The sequence below is a fragment of the Halichoeres trimaculatus genome, unplaced genomic scaffold (assembly GCF_033239565.1).
Source record: "Halichoeres trimaculatus isolate MK-OKI-2021-1 unplaced genomic scaffold, fHalTri1.1 fHalTri1_scaffold_5, whole genome shotgun sequence".
NCBI lineage: Eukaryota > Metazoa > Chordata > Actinopteri > Labriformes > Labridae > Halichoeres > Halichoeres trimaculatus.
In genome coordinates this window covers 17,827,102-17,854,581 of record NW_027437183.1, presented here as the reverse complement: position 1 = coordinate 17,854,581, position 27,480 = coordinate 17,827,102, and the positions used below count along the sequence as shown (strand labels likewise).

Genomic DNA, 27,480 nt, shown 5'->3' with positions numbered 1-27,480 from the left:
TGAAGATACCAAAGATATCTTCTGTCAACTTCTATTTAACAGGATAAATATCCTCTTTTGTAAGACATTTAGAGAACATCAAAACAACACAGCGGTCTGTCAGGTCTCTGACTCTGTCAGCGTAGAAATTGCTGCATCTCCAAGCTGTCATTCAACATTATGTGCTAATTATGTGCTAATTATCTAAAATTATCTACACGAGAGGATAAATGAAAACCTTTTTTAGATGTAAATTAAGTCCTGGTTATTACTGAAACTCAACGAGTCTATAGTCATTCTGCTATTAATGCATTTAAACGGTGAAATCACTCTCTGAGAAGTTTTATTTTATTTAAAGGTTTCATAAAATAGCTCACAAGTAATTTAATCAGTGGAGAAAAAGTTCAAAAACAAATTTTGTTAAAAGCAACTTCTTGTCATTTTATCCTTGGGTCTTGTGATGATAACACATTATCTCCATAACCATGAAAACTCTATCTGCTTTTTCTGATGTGCAACTGAATCTTCTCTCAAAAAAACAGACAAAAACAAATTAATAGACTTTTTACCCTGAATCCAATGTTGCTGAGTGACTTCAAGTGGGATTGAGCTCACTCTTTGTAGAAAGTAGCCCTCAAATATACCTTGTTTTATTGATCCATTAGTTACTGCCTTCTTTGAGCAGTTTATTCCCTTTATTTCACATGCTGGCAGTGCTTGGGTTAAATTTCTGGGTTGATTCTGCATCTACCTGTCATCCGTGGGCAGTACACTTGCTGGTTGGTCTCTCACTTTCTCACAGATATAAAAAAGGGTCTATTTTTCTATGAGAGCTCCCTGAAATAATCAAATATTTGTTTTTAACTTTTCAAAAAACACAAAACAGTTAAAAGGAAAAAAAAGCATTACAGGTAAGTGAGAAAATGTTTGTATTTGTTGAGGTCAAACTCTCCGTGGTTGCAGGTAATAAGCTGCTGATGTGGACAGGCCTATTAGTCATGCTTCATGCACACTTCTGTGAGACTAATGTTGTGAGCTGCATAATTAGCAGAGGATGAATATGGATGAGACGGACCAGTGACAGAGTGAGAGGGAAAGCCTTGTGGTGGAAGTGCGTGTGTGTATATGTGTGTGTGTGTGGACAGAAAACTAGTGGCAGTCAAGCATGTGATGTTTGTGCTGCGAGACAAGCGATGCTTACTGTGCAGTCCTGGAGAAACGTCTGCCACACGTCGGTGGTGAGCCCTTTGTAAGCATCACACGGCACATCGGGGGCCACAATGGTGTGGTTGACAAGAGCGGAAAGGTGTGTACGCACAGTGGACAGGTGACGGCAGTAGGCCAACCCTGTTAGACAACACAGTTAATCATCTAATGCCTCTGGGGTGCACACTGTATGCTAATAGTGAATGTGAAGACAGGACCAATGCTTCTTAAAGAGAGCACCAAAAGTGACCACATACAGCCATAAAACGCCCGAGAGATGATCTGATTCTTCATGTTGTCACACAGCATTTTCAGAGGAGTCCTGCAGGCAGAGAAAACACACTCACAGTATGTTTCTTTCCTTTCATTAAGAATGTCATCAAAAATCCTCTGTATGGTTTTTCAGGAATGTATGAGAGACTTTATTAAATGTAGATGTTGTAACAGTGTTCAGCTGAGCATTTATACTTCAAATATTAACCTACTGTGCAGCTGTATAGAATAAATTAGCCTGGCAGTCTGTCTTTTCATCCGCCGTGTTCGCCTCGCTGCTTATCAGCTCATTTTCTCAACACGTTCTCATTCAAGCGAGCTAAATGTCACATAATTGTCTCCTGGGTAATTGCTATGTTCATTTTTTTTCCCGCTGTTTAGAATTTCTTGTTGGCTCTAAGGGATTTTAGGTGATTCTTCTGTGTCTCTGCAGCCTTCAGCCGTTTTCCTGTCACAATCTAACACAGTTCTGTCTGGCTACAAAAGTGTTTACCACCCACCTCTCATGGTTGCACCCCTTGGGTGTCGAACCATCCGAGAAGCTCCCCTGAGAACAAGAGGAACACGAAGCCTTCCTGAGAGTGGGATGCCACATTGTCGCTCCCTGATCCATCAAGTCTGGAGGAGTCACTGCAACAAACACACACATACTGGCGTCACGAACAAAACATCCTCCAGCTCAGACGTTCAATTACATTTTATCAAAGCAGAAACATTTCACGGAAGCATGATGAAGCTAATCTCTCATCATCAACTGAAAGCACTTTAGAGCACAGTTTGTTTGTGCTTGGTTCGTGTTAGAGCAAAGATAAAGCACATCAACAAAACATTCAGGTTAGATTTGATGCATAATTTTGGGGTAACACATAGCTATCAAATCCAATTACATTATTATCAAGAGAAAGATGAATTGGGAAGGAGCGTCTCTCAGAAATTGATTTATCAGTTGTCAACCCATCAGCTGTTAGAAGGTTACAGCGCTGTAATGCAGTAGAGAAGTCGTGGCACAGGGTTGCACGGGGTGGGAGGGGCTTTAATAAAGCACATTGATAAAGTTGGCCAGAGGCGCAGGAGGATATTAGATGCTGTGAATTAAAGCAAGACATGCTGACAGACAGACAGGCAGACAGATAGAAGCGCCGAGGTGTGAAAGTGTTACAGATGCTTCCTGTGAGTGAGGGAGATTCTTCGGGACAGATGCAGGACCTCTTGGGTACAACCACAGTCCCTGTTTGGGTGGGGAGCTGCCCACCCAGATGAAGGGAGAGGGAGGGAGTCAGGTGTGTTGGGTGAGGATGGGTTACAATCACTGCAACAAACAACGAGTCACATTTTCACAAAAATGCAACAACACAGAGCAGCCCATGGATGCTGCTCCTAATTTTGCTTCTCTGGAGGAAACCTCACCAAACTCCGACTGGCTGTTTGGGAAGAGGATGCGGAAGACGTAGTCTGTGGCCTCATCCTCCTCCTTATCCGAGACTGAGTCTGAAGATCCAGATCCCTGAGGGACCCTCTTTCGCAGCTTTGGGAACACCTTGCCCTGGAACGAGAATATAACTGATATTAAAGTAAAGCTCTTAACAAAAAAAAATTACTCAGACATTTAAGCCCCGCTAAGCTCTCTGTGTGAATTAAAGATGATCACTGACTGCATGCTAACGCCGATTAATAGTGAGTGGATATGCGTGGGTGGTTTAGCTGCAGATATAATGCTGCTCACAGTCCCACAGAAACATCCATTCATTAAAATGGGCACTTTGTGTGATGCTGTGGTGGGAGCATTAAGCCACACATTCATCAGTATCACTCCAACCAATAATACACTCAGGCACTGCACCTGCATCAGAGCACTAAATGTGTTTTTTATTGACTTATTGATCAGATTTGATGTCTTGAATGCCTTTTACAGGTCATTTATACTCTCAACCCCTGTGACAGACCCCCTGTGCTGACCTTTCCCCTCTGGGACCAAAGAGGAGGATCCAGCTGGCCATGAGGAAGCAGGCCGTTCTCCAGGCATGAGAGGAACTGGAGTAGGTGTCCTCCTTTGGGGAAGCGAAGTGGAGGCCTTTGGATCCCATCCTGACTGACCAGCACCACCGTTCCTCCACTGTCAACTACAGGACACAAGCAGGACATCACTTCTTTACTTGATTGATAATGACAACATTTTTTTGATAGCTGTGTTTAGACACTAAGGAGCTGAGAAAAACTCACAGTAAAGGTTTGTGTGCACCCACCTTGTTGATGACAGTGCAAGTAAACTATCTCCTCCAGAGGGATTGTCATGGCATAGTCCCAGTAAACACTACAAAACATCAAATTATAACACACCATCACTAAACTCCATAAGTCTGAGCAAAACAGGCGCACCAACAGCTCACAGCAAAACAAAGAAACCTCAGGGAACATTTATGCATCATCTGTGAGAGTCCAATCTCAAGGATCATTAATTTAATGGCTAATAAAGACAGAAGTTACAAGAGCGCACACAAAGGACCAGGAGCGGAGTCAGATAATGGGATAATCAATTAATGGTGAGAGGAGCCATGCAAGGATGCAGGAACAAACCATGGTATGCTAGTTTGAGAGAACACTGACAGTGACTCTGTCAATAAACCATCTGCTGGCTGCTGGTGTGCTGAAAATAAGTCTCATATGATCAGATACCCACTGAGCCCCTGCCTTACACAGCACTCATAACACACTGCATTATTTAGTTCATCTCCTCAGGGTTACACAAACAGCCGACAGACTGAGTAAAGAAATAATGCAGAGTGTTTACAAGTCTTTGAGTCAAGGAGGATTACCAGCTTTGCAGACACTCACAATCAGCATTACGACACTATTACAGTTTATTCGCAGTTGAATAATCCCGCACCTGCGTTCGTAGTCCAAGTCTCCAACAGAGCCATTCATTAGCTGATTGGGTGTCCACTTCAGGGTCATGATATCAGCATTCTGGTGCAGAGAGAGGTAGCCTGGGATGGCCTCCATGTCATCCCTCTGAAACAGCAAGAGGAGGGGTGTTTTAATTTGATGAACAAAAGAGACATTGGTGTCCAAAAAGCAAAAGACGGCTTTTTTTCTTTAGAGGACGAGGCAGACATGTAAAAATGTCGAGCAATTAAAACAACTGTTTTTGTGAGTAATCAGACGGATGAGAAGGAAAAAGTTTTTTAAGGGTGCACGCATCTCTTTCAGGCTTTTAGTCATTCAGTGTTTGAAGCCTTTAGAGAAAATAATTAAAACTTGAATTAGCTGCAGAGGATTTCAAGCACATTATGTTCTTATGCAATATTTTGTGATGTTTGGCATGACAACAAATTTAATGACTGGCTTTTAATTCAGGGCTCTAACTTACAAACAGAAATTTCTCTGGTTTTAATGATGCTTTTAGCACTGACATAGCTGTAAAGTGTTATCTAAAAACAGTCTAATAAAAATGTTCTTTCAGCAGAGTGTGCAATGGCTGTGAAAACAGCACCCTATCTACACAGAGGAAAGAGAAATCAGATAGTTACCGGTTGTACAAGCACATTGTTTTTGCCAAACAGCAGGGTCACTCTGTTGTTTTGATGCAGTGATTCCACATAATCACGAGCTGATGGTGAGGGAGAAGGGCGCTCATCCATGCTGCTGCTGGAGTGCCGCTTCTGGATCTGCAGGAATATGTCAAATCAGATAACAAACATCGTAAACTGGTGCTGAAGCGATGACTGTCTTTGTAGAAAGAAATACAGCTTGCTTGTCAAAGTGTAGCTGTTTCAAAACACAGCAGTCATTCATGTGCACCAATGCCTCCTCCCTTGATCTTGATTTCTGAGACCAGTCGACTTCTACTCTGGACACACAATCACACAGAGTGGCAAAAAGTTTTGCTATGCTGTAAAATAGGCCAAGTTAATATTGGTTCAGTGATAACCTGAAGAATAACAAAGTGTGAAAGTCTCAGATACACTCTGTTCTTCCTGCCGGGACATGCTGTGCTTCATTTAACACAATAACTTTAGCAGGTCCTCTTTGATCTGACAGATGGCACTTGTTTTTTTAGAGGTGCGGGAGAAAAAAAGGACTCCCAGATTTAAAAGATAGATCAACGCCAAAGTGTAAAAAACTTCTGCCTGGCTCCAGAAACCAAGAGGGAACATCATTAGAGGTCATATTAAAAGGCAATAGATCACTTCCTTATTCATACATCCCTTAATCATTTATGATTTTGAATGAATAAGGGGGCACAGGGGTTTAAATTCTATCTCTTTTCTGGTTAGTTACCCTTCAGGGATCAGTGAGTGACATCCCAGAAACTACATCCATGTTTAAAACTGCCTGTGTGTAAAATTAGTGTGGCCTGGCAATAATTCTAACTGAGCCATTAACATTAACCAGTTTCAACACTCACACACAGTGCGGGCCTTTTAGTGGGAGAATCCTGTCTGCAGTGGCCACCATGGATGCGATGTCTTTGTACCAACTCGTCAGCAGATGGGTCTGTCCAAAAGTGGTCTGCTGTCTTCATCTTTGTGTACTCTAAGGCGCAGGGTCCCACTGTATGTATGAGTGAATGGAGGTGAAGAGTAACACAGTGTTGATAAAAGCTATGAAACATTGTTCACAGGTAATAGGTCTCAGAAGTTTTTTTTTTAACATCAGTGAGAAGGTTTACAAATAGATCTGTGAAAGCATTTAACTGCTTTACCAACAGTTGGAATTGTCAGAGATTTTGTTTTCCATAGAAGGTACCAAAGACCTTTAGGAACTACAATGTGTTATCTTTGCAGAGCAAAGACAAAACAGAAGCTCCACAGAGTTTAATGCCAGGAAGCTAGCGAGGGATCGTACCCCTGAAGCTGCAAAACAGACTTTGACTTCTTACCCTGTCAGTTCTTTGATCTACAGGCCCTGACCAAGAGCAGAGGCAGGGGGTTCTGAGATTTATAGAAAGTTCAATTCTGCTCTTCTTGTTTATAAGTCCACCAAGATCTCACATTTTGGTGCAAACAGTAGCCTGGGTGAGATTATGACACAAAACGACATGCGGTTTCACATTACCCAGCAAAGAGGCCAAAATAGGTCCGTCCACAGGGTCCATTAGAACAGCCTCTTTCTCGTAGTATTTACTGGGAGAAGAAGAAGAATGGGCGGTTTTGAAGGGACTTTTTGCAACACTAACAGTAGAAGAAAATGTCACAGGCCCATCTTCACTAACCTGCTGTTCTCCACCAGGTAGAGGACGATCTTGTCCAGCACTTTCTCAAAGAGAGCTGTCCGGATCCACAGGTTCTTGACTCCCTGAGGGGTGAGGCTGGGCAGTCGAGGCATCTTACGTAGACTGTCTTGACTTTGCAAACTTTGACTTCTTCTACAGATTGACAGAATCAAGTTTAAGTCAAACCAAACATAATCATGTTTTTATGAATTCCATTAAATTCCATCCACGAATCAAGAAGCTTTTCAAAATAAAAAATAAATCCTTTCAATAAGCAGACAGCTGTTTTTTGGTTGCTGCTTTCATTTGCTCTGGGCTTTGATATCTGCTTTGAAGTCTACTGTGATGTGTGAAATCATGCTGTGACGTCTTTACTCTCACTTTGTCTCGATGATCTGCTCCACTTCCTGGGCCTTTCTACACAGCTCCTCAGCCGGGGCGAAGCTTTTCCCCACCTTCATAAAGAGAGCTGCTATCTTGTTGCTACGCAGAAAGCCGGCTGCTCGCCGTTTCAAGCCGTGCAGGACACACGCCTCCACTGCAGCTGTGGGGACAACAACACACAGTTGTGCATAAGATGATACAGTGTATATGATAAAGGGCATGGACTTCATACTGTGACAGAAATCTGTAACAGTAAGGGAGAAAAAGGTGAATTTGTCAAAAATGTATTTTTACGGTTATAAGAAATCATATATGTATGTACTTTACTTTAAAAAAATGCCTTGAAACACATTTCTGGTACTTAAAAAGAATAAATTGGCAGAGGTTATCCCACTTATTCTAAATTTAGTTTATTCTATCAGGAAAATCCACTCTGAGGTATATCACTGCCAAGAGTCTTCGCCATAACTTTTAGAAATGAACAGATTACTTGGACAGATTAAGTCCATTTTGCCAAATTCCACTTTCTGCAATACATTTTCTCAGACAGTTTCCTTTGAATTTCTTTGAATTAGTCTGGCATCTGGATATTTTTAATGGCAGATTTTACTCTTGTTTTTACACTACATACTACAAGTGGCTCAATCAGTATATTGCTTATACAGTAGGCGTTTTCAAAAACAAGCTCTGTGTTTCCTTTGACAGCTCATTATGATCTGCCTGTGTCTCTGCCCCTGTGCTTCCTAATGTGCTTTATCACGGATTTATTGTTTCCTGTGTGAGTTCAGTTGGAATTTCTTTTATTTCATCTCAGTTGGGTTTATCAAACCCTTTTTTAAAGCCTGCAATTTGGGTCCTCCTCCTTTGTTTTATCTGTAAGTGTCATAATGTTATTATTATATTCAAGGCCTATCTGCTGCTCAAATTATTGACATTAGCAGCAGCCAGTGAAAAACTTATTGGTTGACTACTGTTATTATAAAACATTTAATATTAAGCATCAGTTTGTGCGCAGCGTGTCAGATGTCAAGAAAGCATCTCCCCTTCCTACAGTTCTGTAAAGAGCACATCTCCTGTTTCCTTTTTTATCCTGATTCATTTAGTGCAAATTGTTACTAAGTGTGATTTTTATAAGATACAGAGAATGTGGAAGCTGACCTATAAACGTCTCTCTGCGTATCCAATGTATAAACATGAATGAGGGAAGATGACTCAACACTTAAACATACGATCTGTTGGATTCATGTTTTGGATTCTGAATGCTTTCTGCCTCGTGTTTTTGGAAACACCCCCTTTCACTGTTTCCTCGGTTGAATATGGCATATTTTTAGAATGAGTTTTCTCATTGATAACTATACTCCTGTTTACAGAAGCCTCCTGTGATCGGTCTCATTCAGGGAGCTGTAGTGGACACGTGGATGACGAGATGAGACACTTGTACGATCACTCAGCTGTGCAGAAAAACAGACACCACTCTTTCCTCTCAGGCCTACGTGGCAGCGCCTGGAGCTGTGTTGACATTTGAGTTCTCTTTCTGGACTAATCCTGTGGCTCTGTTCACATGGGGTCGGGGGAAGGCTGGGGTTGTCATGGAAACCCCCGCTGATGGAGCGATAGAGCTCTTGGAGAGACAAGCGGAGGGAGGACTGTCTGCAACTCATCAGCATCCTGATTTCTCTCTTTCCATCAACCTCACTCCTTTGAACATAACCTCTTTCCTGAATCTAGCCTGCTGCTCTGTTAATCTGTCACCGCTGCAATCACTGTTCACAGCGTTTTACTCCAGCACAAGCAATAAAACCACAATTACAACTCCCATCACTCACTTTTTCATTATAAATTCAACTATATCCTCATTACCTTCCCTGCATCATCATTTCTTTGTTCATTCGCTCTGTCATAACGCTCCTTACCTCTCTTTTCCTCCACATCAATACAGGAGCAAGAGGTAACATGTCAGAACAAAGTGTTGTGTTACAAGGTCTGCAAATACAGCTCGTCAGCCAACAGTCTCAGGTGGCAAAAGTGCAAAGATGAAAACTCCCAAACCTTCACACTTTTTCTCTGTCGACCCAGTTACAGAAAAATCTCAATTTTTCCACAATGTCTGTAGCTCCAGACTCAACAGCGAATGAACAATAAGCTGTGTGCCTCACACATGGGAAATTTGTTTGTTATTGTACAGTGTGAATAAAGAAAATCAAAAGGCTCAGTTGGAAGTACAAAGAGCAGTCGAGAATATAAACCTGTCATCTTTGACACAGATGAGAAGGTGAAGTTATTGAATGTTCAGACCAACAGCAGTTTAAAGAAACACCACATCAGTGTGGGCTCAGCCCTTTGTGCAGTCCATCCTGGTAAAAAACAGCCAATGCACTAAATTGCCTCTAATCTTCTGTATCTGTGGCAACTGAGTGCATTAAGAGATGAGACACAGCTGACCAGCTCTTCACTCAGGGCAGCCACATTCACAAACATGAGGTCTTGAAATAGACTCTGGTTCAGATGGGGAAAAAGCCATTTTTTAGACAACTCCTGAGGCTGTAGTGCTTGCGGAGTTTGTAATTATGACTTGACATTTTATACTCAGAATGATTCACATGTTGTTTACTAAATTTACCCTTAAAAAAGAATCAGTTATGAAACAGCAATTTGCCGCCAACCAAAATATACACACAAGGCTCTACCATCATCGCCTCTGAGCAGAATAATCTAATTTACTTTTTGACATTTTGTAATAACATGTTATAATTTTCAAATAGAAGGGACATTTTAACCAGACACTTTATTAGTTACACCTGCTCAGGTGCTTGTAACACAAATATCTCATCAGTGGGGGTGGGTACCTTTCACATTTGAAACGATACGGTATCATTGCCTGGAACCAACTGGTATCAGTACTCAACAGTACTAATTTTCGGTACTTCTGTTTGTGTTTATGTTGTAATACATATTGACTTGTTGAAAAATAAAATCTCAAAGTTTTTAAATTAACACATCTATTTCTCAATACACAAACTTGCAATGCTGTGTTAATGTCCAGCATGAAAAATCTCCAACTTTCCCTCTCCTCCACAGTCACAAAGATGCATTTAGGTACCTAAACATTAGAGGTAGACCGATATATCAGCCGGCCGATATATCGGGCCGATATTTGGACATTTGTCTCTATCGGCCATCGGCCGTATTTTCTTTTAAAAAGCTGATTTTTGATCCGTTGTATAAAATGACGCAATTTTTGATCAGGCACAAAAAAGATGAGCACCTCAAACTTGTGGAACCACTTGGATACATTACATATTTTTGTTCAAATTATATTAATAAGTTTAAATTTCTTTTTGACGTTTTAAGAAGAGTGTGAATGTTTACTACTGCTTGTTACATTGTGTGTTTACTCAGACAAAATATTTCATTGTTTTGAAAGCTGAATAAATGTTCAGAGGACTGGACACGACTTGTTGTAATAGATTTCTTTTAGTTGCTCAGAAATTGCTGCGTTTCACAAAAATGTGATAAATATATATTTATTTAACAATTGGCCTGAATATCAAATTGGAAAAATCGGCTATGCATATCGGCATCGGCTGCCCAAATTTGGAAAGCATCAGCATCGGCATCGGCCCCCAAAAAACCCATATCGGTCGACCTCTACTAAACATGGTACCGCTTGATTTACATGAACCTGTACTCAGTACTACAGACATAATTTGGTTGGTACCTAAAAAAATACCTAATCCAGTGCCCATCCTTACTCATCAACCAATCACAACTTAACACTTTTAGGTTTTAGGGCTGAGCAATTAATCAAATTTAAACCAACATCGCACTGTAATAGAATGCAATTTTCAACTCACAAAGGCTGCAATTTAAAAAACAAAACAAAAAAAGTTAAAGTGCATTTATTTTAGTTTGTGTTTCATTACTGATGAAAGATCAGTATGAATTCTATACAATAAATATTTAAATTTATGTTCACACAGTGTTTCTTTTTCATTTTATAAAAAAGTGCATTCTACATGTTGACATATTTCAGTGGTTGAGCAAGGGATTTGGTCTTATTTACATTTCTGCGCTGTATTTTATGTGAGATCCATAGATGATAGGATTCATGTTTATTTTTTCATTTTATTGCTTATAATAGGCCTGTTGTTCTGCAGTGCTTTGTTCCTTTCTCTGATTTTATTCAAGGTAATTAATGATAATTTTATTTTAGGTCTATGAGGCCTAAAGTTAAATCAATGAGTCAATATTCTTCTGCGATTGTAAGAGTTAAATAAAGGTATATGTTATTTGTAAGCATGACATGTAGGCCTGGCAAACAGGAAAAAAATGTTTGTATGTTACACAATCCTTTGTTATGTTGGTCATATAGAACGGTTTATTGCTTGTGTTAAGTGAATAATGTAGAAGATGAATATAACCCTCCAAAAATCGCATGCTAAATCGCAATATTGGTAAAAAAAAAAAAAATCGCAACTAGATTATTTTCCAAAATCCTTCAGCCCTATTAGGTTTGTAGACATGGTTAAGACGAAATGCTGGACTTCAGGCCAAGCATCACAATAGGGAAAGAGATTTAAGTGACTTTCAACTTGGCATGACTGTTGGTGCTGGGCTGGCTGATTTGACAAAGAGTAGATATTTAGTGAGCAGCAGTTCTTTGGGCCAAAAATGCTGAATTAATGCAAGAAGTCATAGGAATGGACAGACTGTTTCCCAATGATGGAAAGACAACAGTAACTCAAGTAACCACTCGTTACAACATATACAGACAGAAAACCATCTGAACGCACAACAACCACCCCAAAGCAGATGGGTTACAGCAGCAGAAGACCACAATGAGTGACACTTGTGTCAGCGAAGAGCAGGAAACTGAGGCTAGAATTCACACCGGCCCACCAAAAAGTGGAAAATAGAAAGTTGAAAAAATTTCCTGGTCTGATGACTCTAGTGCTCCACATTCAGACTGTAAGCTCAGAATTAGGCGTTAACAACATGAAAGCATTGATCCATCCTGCCTTGTATGAACAGTTCATGCTGCTGCGGCTGTATCGGCACACCCCACACCCCTTAGTACCAGTTGAGCATACCTATCTTCTGATGGAAACATGTCAAATCATCTCAGGCTGCTTTCTTGAACATGTCAATAACTTCTCTGTACTCAAATATCTCCCATAGTCACCAGATCACAACCTAACAGAGCTCCTTTAAGACGTATTACGCAGTTCTAAAAGCAAAAGGGGTCTAACACGATACAAGTAAGGTGTGCCTAATAAAGTAGCAGGAAGGATTATTGATCAGACAGCTAAAGAGAGACAGGAAATGTGGGAGTAGTGTGTGAAGGAGAGCAAGCAGAGAATGGTAGAGGCAGGGAGGGGAACATGCAACCACTGCAATGAGGACTACATAGCCTCTATAACTGTGGTGTGCACTAATACTGCCGGGACAAAAGTGCCCCTGGTTCAATATTTTGGCAGAGAAAACAGATTTCAAATCAGATCACTGTGCCATTAATGGAATAAGTGGTGCAAACTTGAAAACGAAATACTCTTATAAAGAAATTGGCGTTAATGTTTTTTGTCTCACAGAGTTCTTGTAACACTTGTTAAAGCACAAGTCTGCCTTTGGCTATCTTGGCTTGACCGCCCTCACACTACACATCTTAAAACAGAGTGGTTCATCTCTTATAAAAGCTATGGTTGTTTCCAGCTTTGTTGAGCTTCTTTACATTGCTGTTTCACTGAAGTTAGCAGTAGTCTTCTGACACACTTTCCCTCGACATGCTCCACATTTGAGACTGACTGGGCAGCTCATCAAAGTAGCCATGATGGCGGGAGCTAATTGCTCCCTTATGTGCTCTTGTACCATCCTCCACGCTGATCCTTTGACAGAGCACAGCTGAATGAGGGTGAGTAGTTAGAAGAGGATCACATGAGGAGTCAGGAGAAAGAGGAAGCTGGCTGAAAATACAACACAACAGAGATGAGAGCGATAACCTGGGCTGCTAAGTGTCCATGGAGATGTGTAATAGTAGCAGATACGCCTCAGAGTGACAGGCAGCTGTTAAAACAGACTATCAGGTGATCTGGTGGCTGCTGTCCAAATCACAGGCCAAAGTAATTCATGATTCAGGGATACTCAAGGTCTGACAAAAATCAATAGATGTCAGGCAATGCTCAAAATACTGGCGTGTAAAGAAACATACTCACTGACAGAGCCTGTCAGAGGCAAAATACATTCAAAAAATGAGAACTGGGGAAAAACTGATTACATGGTGCGACACATTGACTTATGCTGGTTTAATAAGTTCTCAAGCTGTGCAGCAAATTTCTTTCACAGCAGGAAACCCAAATCCACTTTCCTTTCATCCTGGAACAATGAAGTCACCTTCAAGAAAAAAAAAAACATGAAATGTCTCCTGTGTGCTCCAGGATACTGATTATATGAAATGCTGGAATCACTGTGGTGAAGTCTGTTTCAGCAAAATGCTTTGTTTGCTGACATCTAATGTGACAGCAGTGAAGATGGAAAGGCAGGGCTCACTCAAACTGTGACTTTGATACTTTACCATACATCACACACAGATTTCAACCTTCTTTACCGCCCTAAATATTGAGTATCTGTCGCAACATCAACACATCAGTTTAGAGATACTACCTTTTCAAGACCATACACGGCTGATCACCACAGATTTTATCACCAGTGTGATGAGGAAAAAAAAAAATTGATCTATTCTGTTTAAATAACCTTTTTGTGATGATTCCTTCTTGAGTTTGCTTTTTGTTGATTTTTGTTTTGGATTTAAATTCCTTGGTTATTCTTTGTGATTCTTGTCTTGAGTTTCTGGTGTTTATCTCAGTTATTCTTATGTGTGTTCTGTGTTTCCTGTTTTTGTCTTAAGTTTGTGTTCCTTGGGGTTCTTGTCATGTGTTGGTCTTTTTGTGATTATTTCTTAGTGTTTCATCTTGTCTCTGTCTTCAGTTCCCCTGTGTTGGCTTAGTTTTTCTTGTGTTTCCTTCCAAGTTGATGTGTTTCACCTGTGTCTTGTTTCTTGCCTGTGTTTGATTGCTCACTAGGGCTGCACGATTATCTCAATCGCAATCGCAATCGCAATCGCAATCCCAATCGCAATCGCAATCACAATCGCAATGTCAGCACATGCAATTCAGATTTTTCTCCATGATAACCAAGCAAGTCTGTAGACTCATCATGACACAACTTTTTTTATTAAATCGCAAGCACAATCGCAATCGCAATATTGTCCACCTAATCGCAAATCCCACCTTTTCCCCAAATTGTGCAGCACTATTGCTCACCTCCATATATAGTGTCCATGTTTCATGAGTTCTTTGTCGGTTCATTGTCTTTGTTGTCTTCATGCATCTTCATATGCTTCTTGGTTTTCATGTGAGTATTTTGGCTTTGTCTTTTGTAAGAGTTTTTGAACTTAGTGTTTTTGGATTTGGGGTTTAGTTAAATTAAAATTTTTGGTTGCATCTGCTATTGGGTCGTCCTCTCTTGTTTCTTGTTTTCCCGTGGTCATTCCGGACACTTTTTTTTTCTGAATGTTTCTACATTTAATTGGCTTTCCAAAAGTCTCTGGCACTTTTGTCAGTACATATGGCTTCCAGCTTGTAGATACACAAATTATCTTTACAAACTGAGAGTTTATTATCACACTGCAATCCTAAAAAATACTGAGATACTCAATGGAGCTCTAGACTAAGACAGATTCCTACTGAGGCTGATTTTCTGCAATGTGCTCCTCACAGTTACAGCTCTTCACTTTGTTTTAGAGACATTTCAAGGTAAAGTAACTTAAGTGTTGTTTATTTCTTTCTAATTATAAATATACAACTGGGAAACCTTTAATGATGTGCTTCTTTGTGTCCATTAGCTGAAAGCCTGTTTTTTTCATATGGCAGCTTAAGTCTCAACTTCCTTCCTGATTAAAGAGGTAAGAGGCATACATACTTCTGCTGTTTGAAAAAGACTCTTGTTGTAGACAAACTAATCCAATAAAAAGGAAAAACATCTTAACTGTATCCGCTGCAATGAGATAAGCTAAGTGGAGGCACAGGTGAGTAAAGACGTGAAGCTGCCTCATTCTTTTTTCGGTTTAATGAAGTTTTCCTAATGATGTCATTTACACTCGGGCGTTTTTGTTTACATCCCTGTTATGACTGAGAGAGCACTCTTGCTTTCTGCTCGCAGACCTGGCTCATTGAGTTAGTAGTCAAACCTTAAATTGGACTGAATAATTTGTAAGTAATCGTCTGCAGCTTGCTGCATGTTGAAGTTAAATGCTTTTTTAACTCCTTGTGTATTTTACCCTTAATGAAATAATTTGTTTGTTAGATCCAGGTACGGGTGCTTTGTTACATATGATCTGTGACCAAGGCTACATTTAAATATTTGAGGAGGTAAATTAAACAAACCCAAGCGACAGATGTGTATTTATGTAAAGAAAAAATCAGGAACATTCTTTGGAAAAGAAATCATCGCTTTGATGCTTAAACTCAAAACCTACACATAAGTCTGACTCAAGTCCTGATCTGTAGAACCAATGTCTCAAATTGTGCACTGAGAAGATGGACACAGCACTGCAGCACTGACTTCATGGACAGTTTTATAATTTTTGTTCTTTCTGTCTCCCCAAATAGGAAATAATTTAATCAGCATGTTCAGAAACAGTTCTTCTTAAAATGAAGAAAGACAATTTTTACTTTGTTTTGCTTTCAAGACTTAATAACTAATGCTAACAATAGCAGGGCTAGATACTAAAAACTAAAGATGTAAAGTTAAAGTTAACTAGTGCAATGCATCAACAATTTGGTAAAGGTGCTGTGAGGACTATCCTGAAAAGCTGGCGTTTTTCGGGGATAAAGACTTAGTTTCCCAAGAGCACGAATGTCATGCAGAGAAAAACACAGATCTCTTCTCTCACTGCTGGTGTGATGCTGTCTCGGAGACTAGGGAGAAATAGCATTCAGAAATCACCTACTCTGGTGTGGATAATCTCATTTTAAATCCTGGAGTACGATCAGACATATATCTAGAACTGATACTTTTTCGAGATCACTCAGTCCCATTACAACTGCATAGGTGAAGCAATAAAATGTTTGATATATAGAAGAACTATCAGGGCAGTGACAGGAACAAGCCTAAACTTAAACAGGATGTACCCAGAAGACTAAGTGAGCAGAGTTACTTGGGTTGTTGATTATGTTACTGCTAGCAAGCTGCTAGCTAACGATGACTCAAGCTTCAAAAGTGACTCAAGGACCAAGATGTTTGGTGGGTTAAATAGTGAGTGGGCTGCAAGTATTTTTGAGCTCATCAAGCACCTGCAGTGATCCCACAGAAGAAGAAACAATAACTATTGCTCCCTGTAAAGGCAGCCACTATGATCCTGTGAGCCTCTTAAATCATTTAAATCTCCAGACAGGATCAGTCATAATCTAAAATTAATAAATGAAATGTGCTTTCTACGCATCGCAAAGGTGGTTCACAGTAAGTTGAACTGATGCAGAGAAAAAGTGAGGTTTGGAGTGAAACAGCAGCTTAAGCTTTGGTGACTTGACAACCACACTCTGTCAAACATAAAGTGAGCTTACAAAAATGAATTGTTAGCTGTCAGATTTAAGTCAACATGGAGGTGATGACACAAGTTACTAATAGTCACATTTGTTAAACTCAACCAGATAAAATAAATGTTTTGCTTTGGCCCTTTTCAAGGCTCACTTAAAAGCATGAAGTCATATGAGCTACATGAATCACTCGTTTGTTTACTCACCACAAAAGGACACAATATGGCTGCTGTCTTCATGAACAAATTTCCTGGTGACAGCTTCCTCCATGATCTGCTTCACCTGTTAATGACACGTCAGATGCTTGATGAGTCATTCGTTAACATGCCACGACTCGTACAAGCACACACAGGGACACACACCGGGACACACACACTCAGGGGTCCTTCTTTTGAGTTTGACTGAGTGTATCAGAGAATAATGTTAATGAAAGCAGTTCTCTGTCTGAAAAGGGTGAATAATTGGAAGAGAGCACAGTTCTGGGAGATGAGGTGGGATTGAAAAGTTAAGAGGAAGAGAAACACTGAGGGGGGGGAGTGCATGTTAAGTTGGTGGATGAGTCACCAGCTCTCATCCCAAGGACCTCTACAGGGAGTTGGAAGCGGTAAACTCGGGGGATGTGGGGATGAAAAAAGGGAGGAGCTTTTATCCATCATAGACCCCCTTACTCTCCCTGAACAGTTTGCTATCCTCAGTGGGAGTAATTGATTCTCTTGCGTCAAAGACCCAATGACGAAACTTCGTATTTAAAAGAAAAGGAGAAGGTCAAACACACTGGCTTACAACATCATTCATTAACTAGATTTTATTGACCCTCTCTGTTTACAACTGATGCATCAGTACCATCTGAGCATTTGGAGACATCCCTCTATGTGGGCACTGCTTTATAATCTGCAGGGGGAATATCATCCTCTGGACACAGTCACACAGATCACTGCAATTTCCTGTCAGATGAGTCTGTCCACAATGACCACATTACACTTCCTCGTCAATCTACTGCACGTACACACAAATACACACAAATACATGCTTTATATGCAGCACCACTTCTTCACTTACACATTTTATTCCAGTTAACATATTGAACCAATCATCAGGTTGATTGATCTTATCACTGTAAGCAGGCCGTAAAGTAGACGGCTCGTATAGTTGCCCTATAGTTTAACATTTACAGCTTGAAGAAAGATAAATTCCACCCATGGGCTCCGTGTTCACTAATGCTCCATTTCAGAGATCAATAACTTTCATACTTTGCTCACTATAAAGTTTATGGAACCTGAAACTGTCCGCAGATGAGATGTATTAGTTACATTACATTAGTTTCTTCAAGTAATTAAAAACAACCACTACATTATTAGTCGCAGTCAAACATTGTTGGAGCAATGGTTTGTTTTGTCTGCTTGTATTAAAATGAGTGCCGCGTCATTACAGCTGTTTGAAACATGCAGAAGTTGTGCCATATAACGTGCAATGTCCTTATCAAATAAACCATATAAAATTATAAAAAAACACTTTAAGCCTTTTTTATACTTTGCGTGTAAATCAACATTGTAGCAGATAGTGTAGGCCTGTGTACCACTTTTCCAACCAAGAGGACTATGCACGTAGCTTGACATACGCATATCCTAACCCTTACCCTAACCCCATATGTAGCTACTTGTCAAAATGACGCAGACTGAGAGCCCTGTAATTAGTCCACTTGGCAGCACTGTTTCCTGTATCAAAACATTTCCAGTACTGTTTAACATAAGCTGAACATTACATCTCCTCTGATGTCTCCTCTTTATTCTTACTGTTTATTGTTGCCTTATGCTCAACAGCAACACGTAACTGATCCAATAAACCAAAAAAAAGCAAAGAAAAGTGAGTAGAAAACACACAGCAGGACCAAGAGCAGGAGGTCTGACTGTCATAGAGATCACAGTCGTTCTGGCAAAGTACTTCAGAATGACAAAGGACACAATTGCGCACAAGTCCAGTGTTTATGACCATGTCAGCCTCGACAGCATGGGGTAACATCAAAATACAAAGCTTTTTTTTTTGTCCCCAAATTGGTGGTTCTATAACAAAGTGTATTCTTTCAAGAGATGTTCAAATACTACCAGTGAAATCTTGGTCTTTAAAGCAATTGGTAGCTGTAGCTATTGCACAAAGGAATAGTCATGGAGTTAACATTACGAAGGAATTTTAACTGTGTTTCTGAAAGAGTAGTGGGTAGCATATAATGACTCTTTGCAATCTGGTCACAGCTTTAGTAGTTCTGAGGTACAGGAAGATCAGGCACCAAGCTAATCCCAATAAACCATAAAAAAAGAAAAAATGCAATTCATGGAGTGTCCACTTGAGGCTGACTTAAGAAACCTCAATGCCTATTTTTACAGCAGAATTAAACATGGTTACAGCCTGGCACCTAAAGAGTGGCTGTCTCTCAAGCGCATTTCTCTATTCATTAAAATTTGCATGTGAAGAGAACTTTTGTCTTCCTTATTCCTTATCCTTTTCTCATACCAGCTAAAACATATACACATAAAATCAGCCAGTAGTAAAAGTTCACTAGAATGGTTTGCTGGTCAACATGGCTAGCCTCTACTCCCCATCTTTCCTCTTTTTTTGTTTTAGAGGTTAGTTTGAGTTACGATTTCCAATATGGAGACCACTGCTGTTAGGCTCGTCCCTCATTGGTTGGAGGTTTGGTTCTACCTCCTGCAGTCTTTGGGCAAAACACTACTAAACCCTGAATGGCTCCCTGTAACAGGCAGCAGTGAGTGTAAAGGATTAATTAATACTGATGTACTCTGTACATGGCAGCCTGTGTTCAGTGTATGAATGAGCCATGAATGAGTGAATGTGACAAGTACAGTAGAAGCCTTTTAAATGGTCAAAAGACTTAGGAGTTACATAAGAACAGTCCATTTACCAGTAACCATCAAGAAACTATTCAGAGTGGCTGACCATCACCGTTATCAACATGTATTATGAGGAGGACCTTCAGTTTCACAGAGTATATCAGTGAAACTAGATATTTAAAAACACAGTGTGAAGTAGGGGGACAGAAAACCTTGTTTCAATTGAAAAAGTAAAGATATCTGACTGCACGCATCCCCATCTGTCCTTGTTGGCTTGTTTTTCTCTCAGAAAAAAAAAATTTGGAGGACAAGGAACAAGACGTGTGGAAATCAGATTTCATTGTGCCATGCAACAACTTGTTTTCCTATCATAGTCCTGGGTGTAATCTTCTCACTGAGCACTGATTGCATCCTCACTGTTAAAACACAACAAGAGACTAGAAATGATTCCTCTCTCATTGCCAGAAGAAAACCAAAAGGTTTTCAAAACACCTTGAAAACAACCCTGCCACCATGGAAAACATTTATGAACACATTCAGTAATTAGACGGAGTCATCAGGCACACTTTGGTCTGTTCCCTTCAGCAGCATTTTAGTCTTCAGCATCAACAGATATGATTCATGCTGCCAAAACAACACAGACAGTGCCAGTCTGATGGGATGTACAATTGCTCTGCTGATGATCACACTTGTAGACTGTCACCAACACACACAGACACAGACACACACTCTCTCTTTCTCTCACAGTCACACACAACCAGAACACAGGGGACCTGTATGAACTAGTTTTCTTTCTGAGTGCACCTGACATACAGAAACCTGATTGATTTTCCAACCTGAGGGCGTCGACTCTTTGTGCTCCCCTCACATCGTCCGAGTCACAGATTAGGCCTGTGAGGAATTTAATATGGTGAAGTGTCTAAGCACAGACAACCAGCAGGTTTCTATGGAGACCGCACGTGTTACAGAGTGGATCACTTCCGCCTAAGGAGATGCGTCAACAACATCCATTCATCTCTGAAATGAACAAAAAGGACTGCAGGCTTTTGACAGTAACCAATAAGACTCTAACTTTATTTCTTTGCAGCATTACACAGGACATTCAACAAAACAGTGTGGGAATTTGACATCAATAAAGATGGAATCTGAGGTAAATTTACCACCCACGGACGACACAACTGTTAAAAAGAAACCACTCAGATATTGAGATAGAAAATGCATAGATAAAACAACATGCTCGACATGTAACAAGTCATTACCCTCTCTGTTATCCCTGATATGCCTGATTTAACTGCTCTGACTAGCCTCTGTAGCTCAAAGGCTTCAGTCAGAGTGATGAAAGATCTTCAGAGTATTCCAATTAACCCCTTTAACAGCAGAGCTGAGGAATAAGAGCCAGAGAAAAAACCTCATCCATTAACATCAACCAGTCTTCATTCATCATCTGTGTTGAAACTGATGAATGAAGGGAGCACAACGCCAGTAAAATAGAAATATAATCTCATTAATCTGTACATACAGCAACACAAATATGATTCAAAGTGACGCTAGAACTATTACACATTCTAATTAAGAGTTGAATACTTGAATAACAGATTAGTGCTAACTGGATTCCATCACAAAAATCAATGCAACCACAACAAAGCCTCGACAATCTCATCTTTGTGCAAGGTGTTCTAGTTTAAACAGCATTTCTAGTTCAGGGGCATTCTGACGTTATTCTATGGAAATCATGCCCCATCAGTATCGCAATCTGATTATAAATGCAATCCTCTATATGGATTAAAATATATAATATATAAATAAACCATATGTAAAAATGTATATGCTTGCTAGGCGCCGCCCTGTTGTATCGTTGTTTGTATTGTATTTGGAGTGGATCATTACTTTGTATGGCTCATTTGTTGGTCATGGACACCAAACTTTTTGTGGTTTAAGCAATATTTTTACAACTTTTTCTCCTGTGTTTGTCTGGAAATCCTACATGTAACCATGGCTGCATTGTTTACATGTGAACTCAGCTGTTTGCAGCCTGTAGCATGTCAATGCTAACTGGTGTAAGGCCTGATGTCTTCTCACAAGGTGAGGAGAAGGAGGTGAGGACGACGTGCTGGTTCTCAGGTGTGAGCTATGAAGTGACGACATGGACCTGTCCCTCCATCCATCGTTATTGGGAACTTAAGATCTATTTCAAATAAGATGGATGAGCTAGCTGTGCTAACCCAGCAACAGAGGGAATATCAGAGGGCAGAGTAGCATCATGCTATTCACAGACATGGCTAACGGAGCTAACATCAGACACCAACACCACATTGGAAGATCTTCACGTGCTGTGAACAGACAGGATCCAGGAGACAGTGACTGAACAGACTGCTTAAGAAGCTCAGTCCTGGTCCCTGTGGAGGTGGAGGCTGGCTGAACTGGAGAATGATGGACAAGCTGTCATCATCTATTTTCTTATGGACCTTTTTGCACATTCCATACACTTTTTTACTTTTGTTTTCTTGATTGCTGCTGTGACTTCAATTTGTACTTGTTACAATGACAATAAAGTTCTATTCTATTCTATTCTAAAAACTGCATGAATGTCTCAGTATGATAATATCTGTGACAGTCTTTCCTTGCAGATCATTTCTGCATTGGGAATCAGTCCTGTATAGATGTTTATGCAAGCAGGTGTAAGTAAATGTAGAATAGAACACAGAGTAAACGTGGTGGCTTAATACACTGTGTGAAATGTAATCCTAACTAAGCAAAAGGCCAAAAAAGGTGAAAACAGGAAGGCCAGGAGCGCTGCAGCCTGTTTTCTGACTGTCTGTCCATCCCTCTCTCTCCTTTAGCAAACACAGGTGTGTATTTGTGTTTGTGTGCACGGGATGTACGAAAAGACAAAAGGGTGGAGCATTATTCAGAAGCCTGATCAAGAGAAAGATAAAGAGACAGGCAGACTTTGAGGGGCTCTGTATCAAAGCTAAGGCAAATTAGAGCTCTCATTCAAACCAATTTTGTGCCACTGAGTAATTCTGCTGCTACACATCCGGTGCTTTCTGGATAATGGCCCACATCCAGGTATATCTGAGCAGACTAGTCACAAACCACCAGCTGGGCTTTGAGAGTGTGAGGACACACAGCATAGGGACAGCGTATGGTAAAACCCACACAGAGTAATGGTGATGATAAACTGACAGGACACAACATTTATCTGACCTGTAAAGAAACAGATGTAACAGAAAAATACTAAAATAAACTTTTCTTTATCTCCTCTGACTTTTTAAAATAGGTGCCATCTGGGAATTAAGAGAGCCATCATGCTGTGCTGTTGGTTCATTCACAGACTCCATTAGGCTACATCTGTGGAACAGCCACTGTTAACGAGCAAGGCCTTATCAGCACAAGAAGGCAGGTTTAATCATGGGAAGGGTCTGGTTGCTACTGATAAGACTGCAAACAGGACATAGGGAAACATATCAGACCAAAGTGTCTGCATTTCTCCTTCCACAAGATCCAGGGTGTGATTTTTATCCTTGTTTGTTGGGTTGAAACAAATCTCTGCATTTACTGGACACTCTGGATTGACAGTAATAGTGTAAATCTATCAAGGCTGAGCTATATTAGCAAATTAAAATGAATAACACTCTCCACTTTAAGAAATTTCAGTGAATATTCCTCAGTTTTAGTTGAGTTTTGTTTCAGATGAAGAGAGCTAACACTGGAAGAGGAGGTAAGGTAATGTTTGTGAGCAGTGAGGGTTAAGGTTGTTTGCTTTAAGTGTGAAATGTTGAGTGAGGTGTAAGAGATTTCCTAAAAGACATACACTTCAAAAACAGAGGAAGAAAAGTTCAAACAAACACCACCCACCACAAAGCACAAACTGCTGAAGGACACCCATTAAATAGGAAGTACACAAGTCTGCTGATATAATCAGTTATCATTTTTTTGCTAAAAAGCAAACATTAGCCCTTTCCCATAACATTAATGTTAATATTTATTAGCAGACAAAGTTATTAGAGGATTACAATTTTTACAGTCAACATAATTTATGGCCTAAAACTTGATACAATATTAGAGAAACAGACTGTGTTTTCAGCTTTAATAAATGACAAAACAATATCCCAGTAAACTTAAATTTTCCTAGCTTCAACACATGTTTGTTGGTTTGAACTATACACCTGTACATGACTTAATGTATATATGAAACAGGCACCTACATATGCACTTTTTTTTTCTTTCTACATTCTACTTCTGGAGTGGTTATTTTAAACTGGTTTTGTAGCTTAACTTCAAACTTGCTTGATCCTGATTGGACATATTTGGTCTTTAGCCAATCACTTTAAAGCCTTCTTACCACCTTTCTTACTTTGATGAAATCTGAATTGATACATTACTCAGTAGTTTGCTAGCTGGGATGCTTCCTTGAAATATGAACAGTAGATTTATGATACTTCAGTTCTGTTTTTAAAGTAGATAGCAAAGACAAAAAGGGGCAAATACTATTAGGCTGAATGTACACACACATACCCAGGCAAACCCTGGGCTATGTGAATATCCCCCTTTGCAAGGCAACCAAGTCAAAAAAGCCTGGACACACCCCAGGTGTTGTAATGCAATTTCCCTATCTACATGCAGCGGTTACCCCCCTTTTTACAAAATTTAATTGGAAAAACAAACAAAATAACTCAGTAAAAGCTGTCTATGTTATTCTGAAGTGATGAAGTTCATCTACTGGAGCTTTATTATTCTGTGTTGTCATCAATTTCATATTCTTTTCCAACCTTTAGACCCATGTGTTCAATGTCACGCATCCTAACTGGTTCAAATTTAATATCTACAGAAGACTTATTCAGTATCCACAGCAACCTCTATTCATGAGTGACATGAGGTGAAGAAAAACACATGAGTAAACCACCTGAGCTACGACATATCTATGATTCCATTCAACGCCAAATAATCCATCACTGGCACCACACACACACACACACACACACACACACACACACACACACACACACACACACACACACACACACACACACACAGTTCATGACGAAGAGCTGATGGTTTTCTGTGCCATGAACACCACAAATACTGACTACAGACTGTTTCCTGAGTGCTGCTTCTCCACCCAAATAATTATTTCAGAGCTGCAGCATGTCCACCAAAAACAGACCCCTGAATACGAATATTTACACAGCTTTCAGATAAAACAATTAACTTACTTATGCTTTACACCAAACTAAAGCTGTCGAAGTTAAAAGTCTTTATTTTCTGAGATAGAGATGAGCACCAAATCCATTTATCTGAGGAGTCATCACCTGTCAAAGACTCAGAGAAACACACATGAACCAGCGTTTGTTTGGGATCACCTGAGAAGCCTCTCTTTACACTGGTTAAACAACACAGCTTTATACAGTTCAGAGTGTTTGTTTTTCCTGCTCGATAACTGCCGAGTGAGCTGGGGGAGAAAAAAAGAAAAACACCCACCTCCTTCTTGACGGTGCGCAGCAGCCTCTGGCGGGTCTCTGCCTCTGAAACACAGAAAAGCCCAAACAGTCTTTTTTACACACAGTCACTAGTTAACTTACAACACATTCGCACAAGAATGCTAAATAAATTCAGAGATATCATCTTGAAGTGCTTTTTTCCTGCTCCCACCTGCCATGATTGTTGCCATGGATCCTGTCTCCTGTCTGCAGGCAGCGACCCTCCCATCCACTGACTGCTGCTCGTGCACTGCTCTGACTCCTCCCCCTCCCGTACACGCCTCTTAAAGACACAGGCACCGTGTCCGTTGAATGGTCAACGCATAAACAGGCTCTTGGACTTTTTTTATTTTATTTTATTTTTAATCAAAGTAACGCTTTGAGCAACAGGAAAATAATATAGACCACATATAAAAGGTTAAGATTCAGAGGATTAACTCATTTAAAATAGGCTACCTTACATTTTATTTTGAAGAAATAGATGCTTTGATTGATTTTCTATTATAATGCTATAGTTAACTTGATCTTAGAATACTGATCAATCAGTACAAAAATAAACCCATAAACTGAACACAAACACACAATAACGTATGGTTTGTTATGAACTCCCTGTAATTGAAACACTTTTCTTTCACGCCATCTAGTGGTGAATATTGAGAAAGACTTTGAGACAAAATCATGCCTCATCGCCACATTGCAGTGATATCTGACAAGTCACCACGTCACTAAATTCAAACCTGGCAACAGTTATGCCCACAACCCTGAAAAAGTAGTTGTTGCCTGGAATCACTCACACTTTGAAAAACAGTACTATCCCCTGTTTAACAAGCATCTTTTTTTCTGGATATACTTAGAAAAAAATTACCTGGAGCACAACATTGAGGATTTCAGGTCTAATTGCTGGATTAAAACCAGTAGGAATTTTAAAAAAGAACAGAATTTTTTTTTTCAAAAATGTAGGCCAAACTTATCAAGACTGAATTTCAACATTTTTGTCGAGACTGAAAGGTGGTCATCTCAGTTCTTTTAAAAAAAAAAACACACAAGGCTGATGTCCAGAAGGTGGCAACACTGTCATATTTTAAGCTCCAGAATCCAAAGAGGTTTTTCTGTTTTGCCCCCCGGAAAAAATAGCGAGAAATTTTAGGTGGAGATGCAACAAACAAAAATATGAGTAGGACAACTTTTTTTCTGGATCAGAAGAGGAGAAGGAAGTCCTGCAACAGTGCACTGGAGTGTGGAAGTTCGTTTTAGGGAAGGGGCTGATGTCCAGCTCTGCCTGCAGGACTCAGCTGTCAGGTAGATGAGTAGGCAAAAAGGATGGAGGGTTAACATGGAATGACAGACCCCCATGCCCCATTCATCCTCCAACACCCCCTTGCCAGAGCTTCCTTCTTGGTTAGGAAAGCAGCAAAGCCCATTGTCTTCAACATGTGGGCACAGATATATGATTACTTCACCCCGTGATAGTCACAAAAGGAGACTAGTTGTCTTCAAACTACTTTTATGCATTGGTAATTTTAATGATTTTCACTGAAAAAAAATAAATAAAACAATGACAGGTAACCCCCCTCTCCCTTAAAAGCAAGACAACTTGATCCTGTTTTCCCGTTATTTTTTTTTTCTCTCTTGAGCCCAAGATTCCCCTGCTAGAATGACTAATGCCTTACAGTGGCCTCAGATAATATGAGGTAGTAGCATGTTTGTTAAATGCCACACCAGGACTTCTGCTTGAGTAAACAGCACACCAAAGCTCCCCTCAAGCTTGCAGCTTTGCTTACTTTTCAGTGGAGAAAGACTTTTGTATTCATAAGTACATATTGATTAGTCTGGTGCTTTTACAACCAAATAAAAACATAATGATTAACAGTGAGTGCATCAGGTCATGTACAGCAACTTAGACAGGTTTGTGTGAATAGATGCCATGTTTCAGCAGATGGTCAGAAAATCCAAGTGTCGTAATCACATGAGACAATCAGTGAGACAGTGGAACACTGCAGCCAACAGAGAATGCTGTTCAAAACCAGATCTTTCCCTAAATTTTGGAAACATCTGTGCGGTGTCATATTGTTGTATGTATGCCCATCAGCAAAGTTTGCAGGCATGGCCAGCACGCACATGTCCATGTGTGATTTGAGTCGACATGCTTAAATAGGCACCAGGGCATGCAATACGGGCTCCTGTCAGTCTGATGTTCTTCTGCCTATGTGTGTCAATGCAGACTGACAGATTGTATGTTAGAGAAGGCCAGCACTGTTTGGTTTGTTGTGGCTTTTGGCCCTCAGGGGCCCCAGCACCTCAGCTGAGCAGCAACAGCCTCTTTTCCAACAGCCAATAGTTTACTCCCACTCTGTTCAGGCAAAGACAGGATATGTTGAATCTGAAGAAATCTGTCCATCTATCCATCTATCCGTCTGTCTGTCTGTCTGTCTGTCTGTCTGTCTGTCTGTCTGTCTGTCTGTCTGTCTGTCATTCTGTTTGTCTGTCTTCCTCGTGCATCCAGAGACCAG

General features: G+C 40.2%; 1 protein-coding gene across 4 annotated transcripts in view; it reads right to left on the bottom strand.

The window, feature by feature from the left end:
• sgsm1a (small G protein signaling modulator 1a) overlaps nucleotides 1-25,214 on the bottom strand; it is a 32,263-nt gene extending 7,049 nt beyond the window's left edge. For all 4 annotated transcript variants that reach the window (XM_074669657.1, XM_074669658.1, XM_074669659.1 and 1 more), the window contains exons 1-15: nucleotides 25,143-25,214; nucleotides 24,972-25,015; nucleotides 16,851-16,926; nucleotides 7,052-7,214; nucleotides 6,671-6,823; nucleotides 6,514-6,581; nucleotides 5,864-6,009; nucleotides 4,986-5,123; nucleotides 4,343-4,467; nucleotides 3,702-3,769; nucleotides 3,415-3,578; nucleotides 2,866-3,001; nucleotides 1,959-2,088; nucleotides 1,443-1,507; nucleotides 1,181-1,326 (exon numbers count right to left, since the gene is read on the bottom strand). In XM_074669657.1, coding sequence (XP_074525758.1) covers nucleotides 1,181-1,326; nucleotides 1,443-1,507; nucleotides 1,959-2,088; nucleotides 2,866-3,001; nucleotides 3,415-3,578; nucleotides 3,702-3,769; nucleotides 4,343-4,467; nucleotides 4,986-5,123; nucleotides 5,864-6,009; nucleotides 6,514-6,581; nucleotides 6,671-6,823; nucleotides 7,052-7,214; nucleotides 16,851-16,926; nucleotides 24,972-25,015; nucleotides 25,143-25,161 — 1,641 coding nt within the window. In that variant the 5' untranslated portion in view covers nucleotides 25,162-25,214. The remainder of the gene's footprint in view (nucleotides 1-1,180; nucleotides 1,327-1,442; nucleotides 1,508-1,958; nucleotides 2,089-2,865; nucleotides 3,002-3,414; nucleotides 3,579-3,701; nucleotides 3,770-4,342; nucleotides 4,468-4,985; nucleotides 5,124-5,863; nucleotides 6,010-6,513; nucleotides 6,582-6,670; nucleotides 6,824-7,051; nucleotides 7,215-16,850; nucleotides 16,927-24,971; nucleotides 25,016-25,142) is intronic.
• Between the last annotated feature and the right edge of the window lie 2,266 nt (nucleotides 25,215-27,480).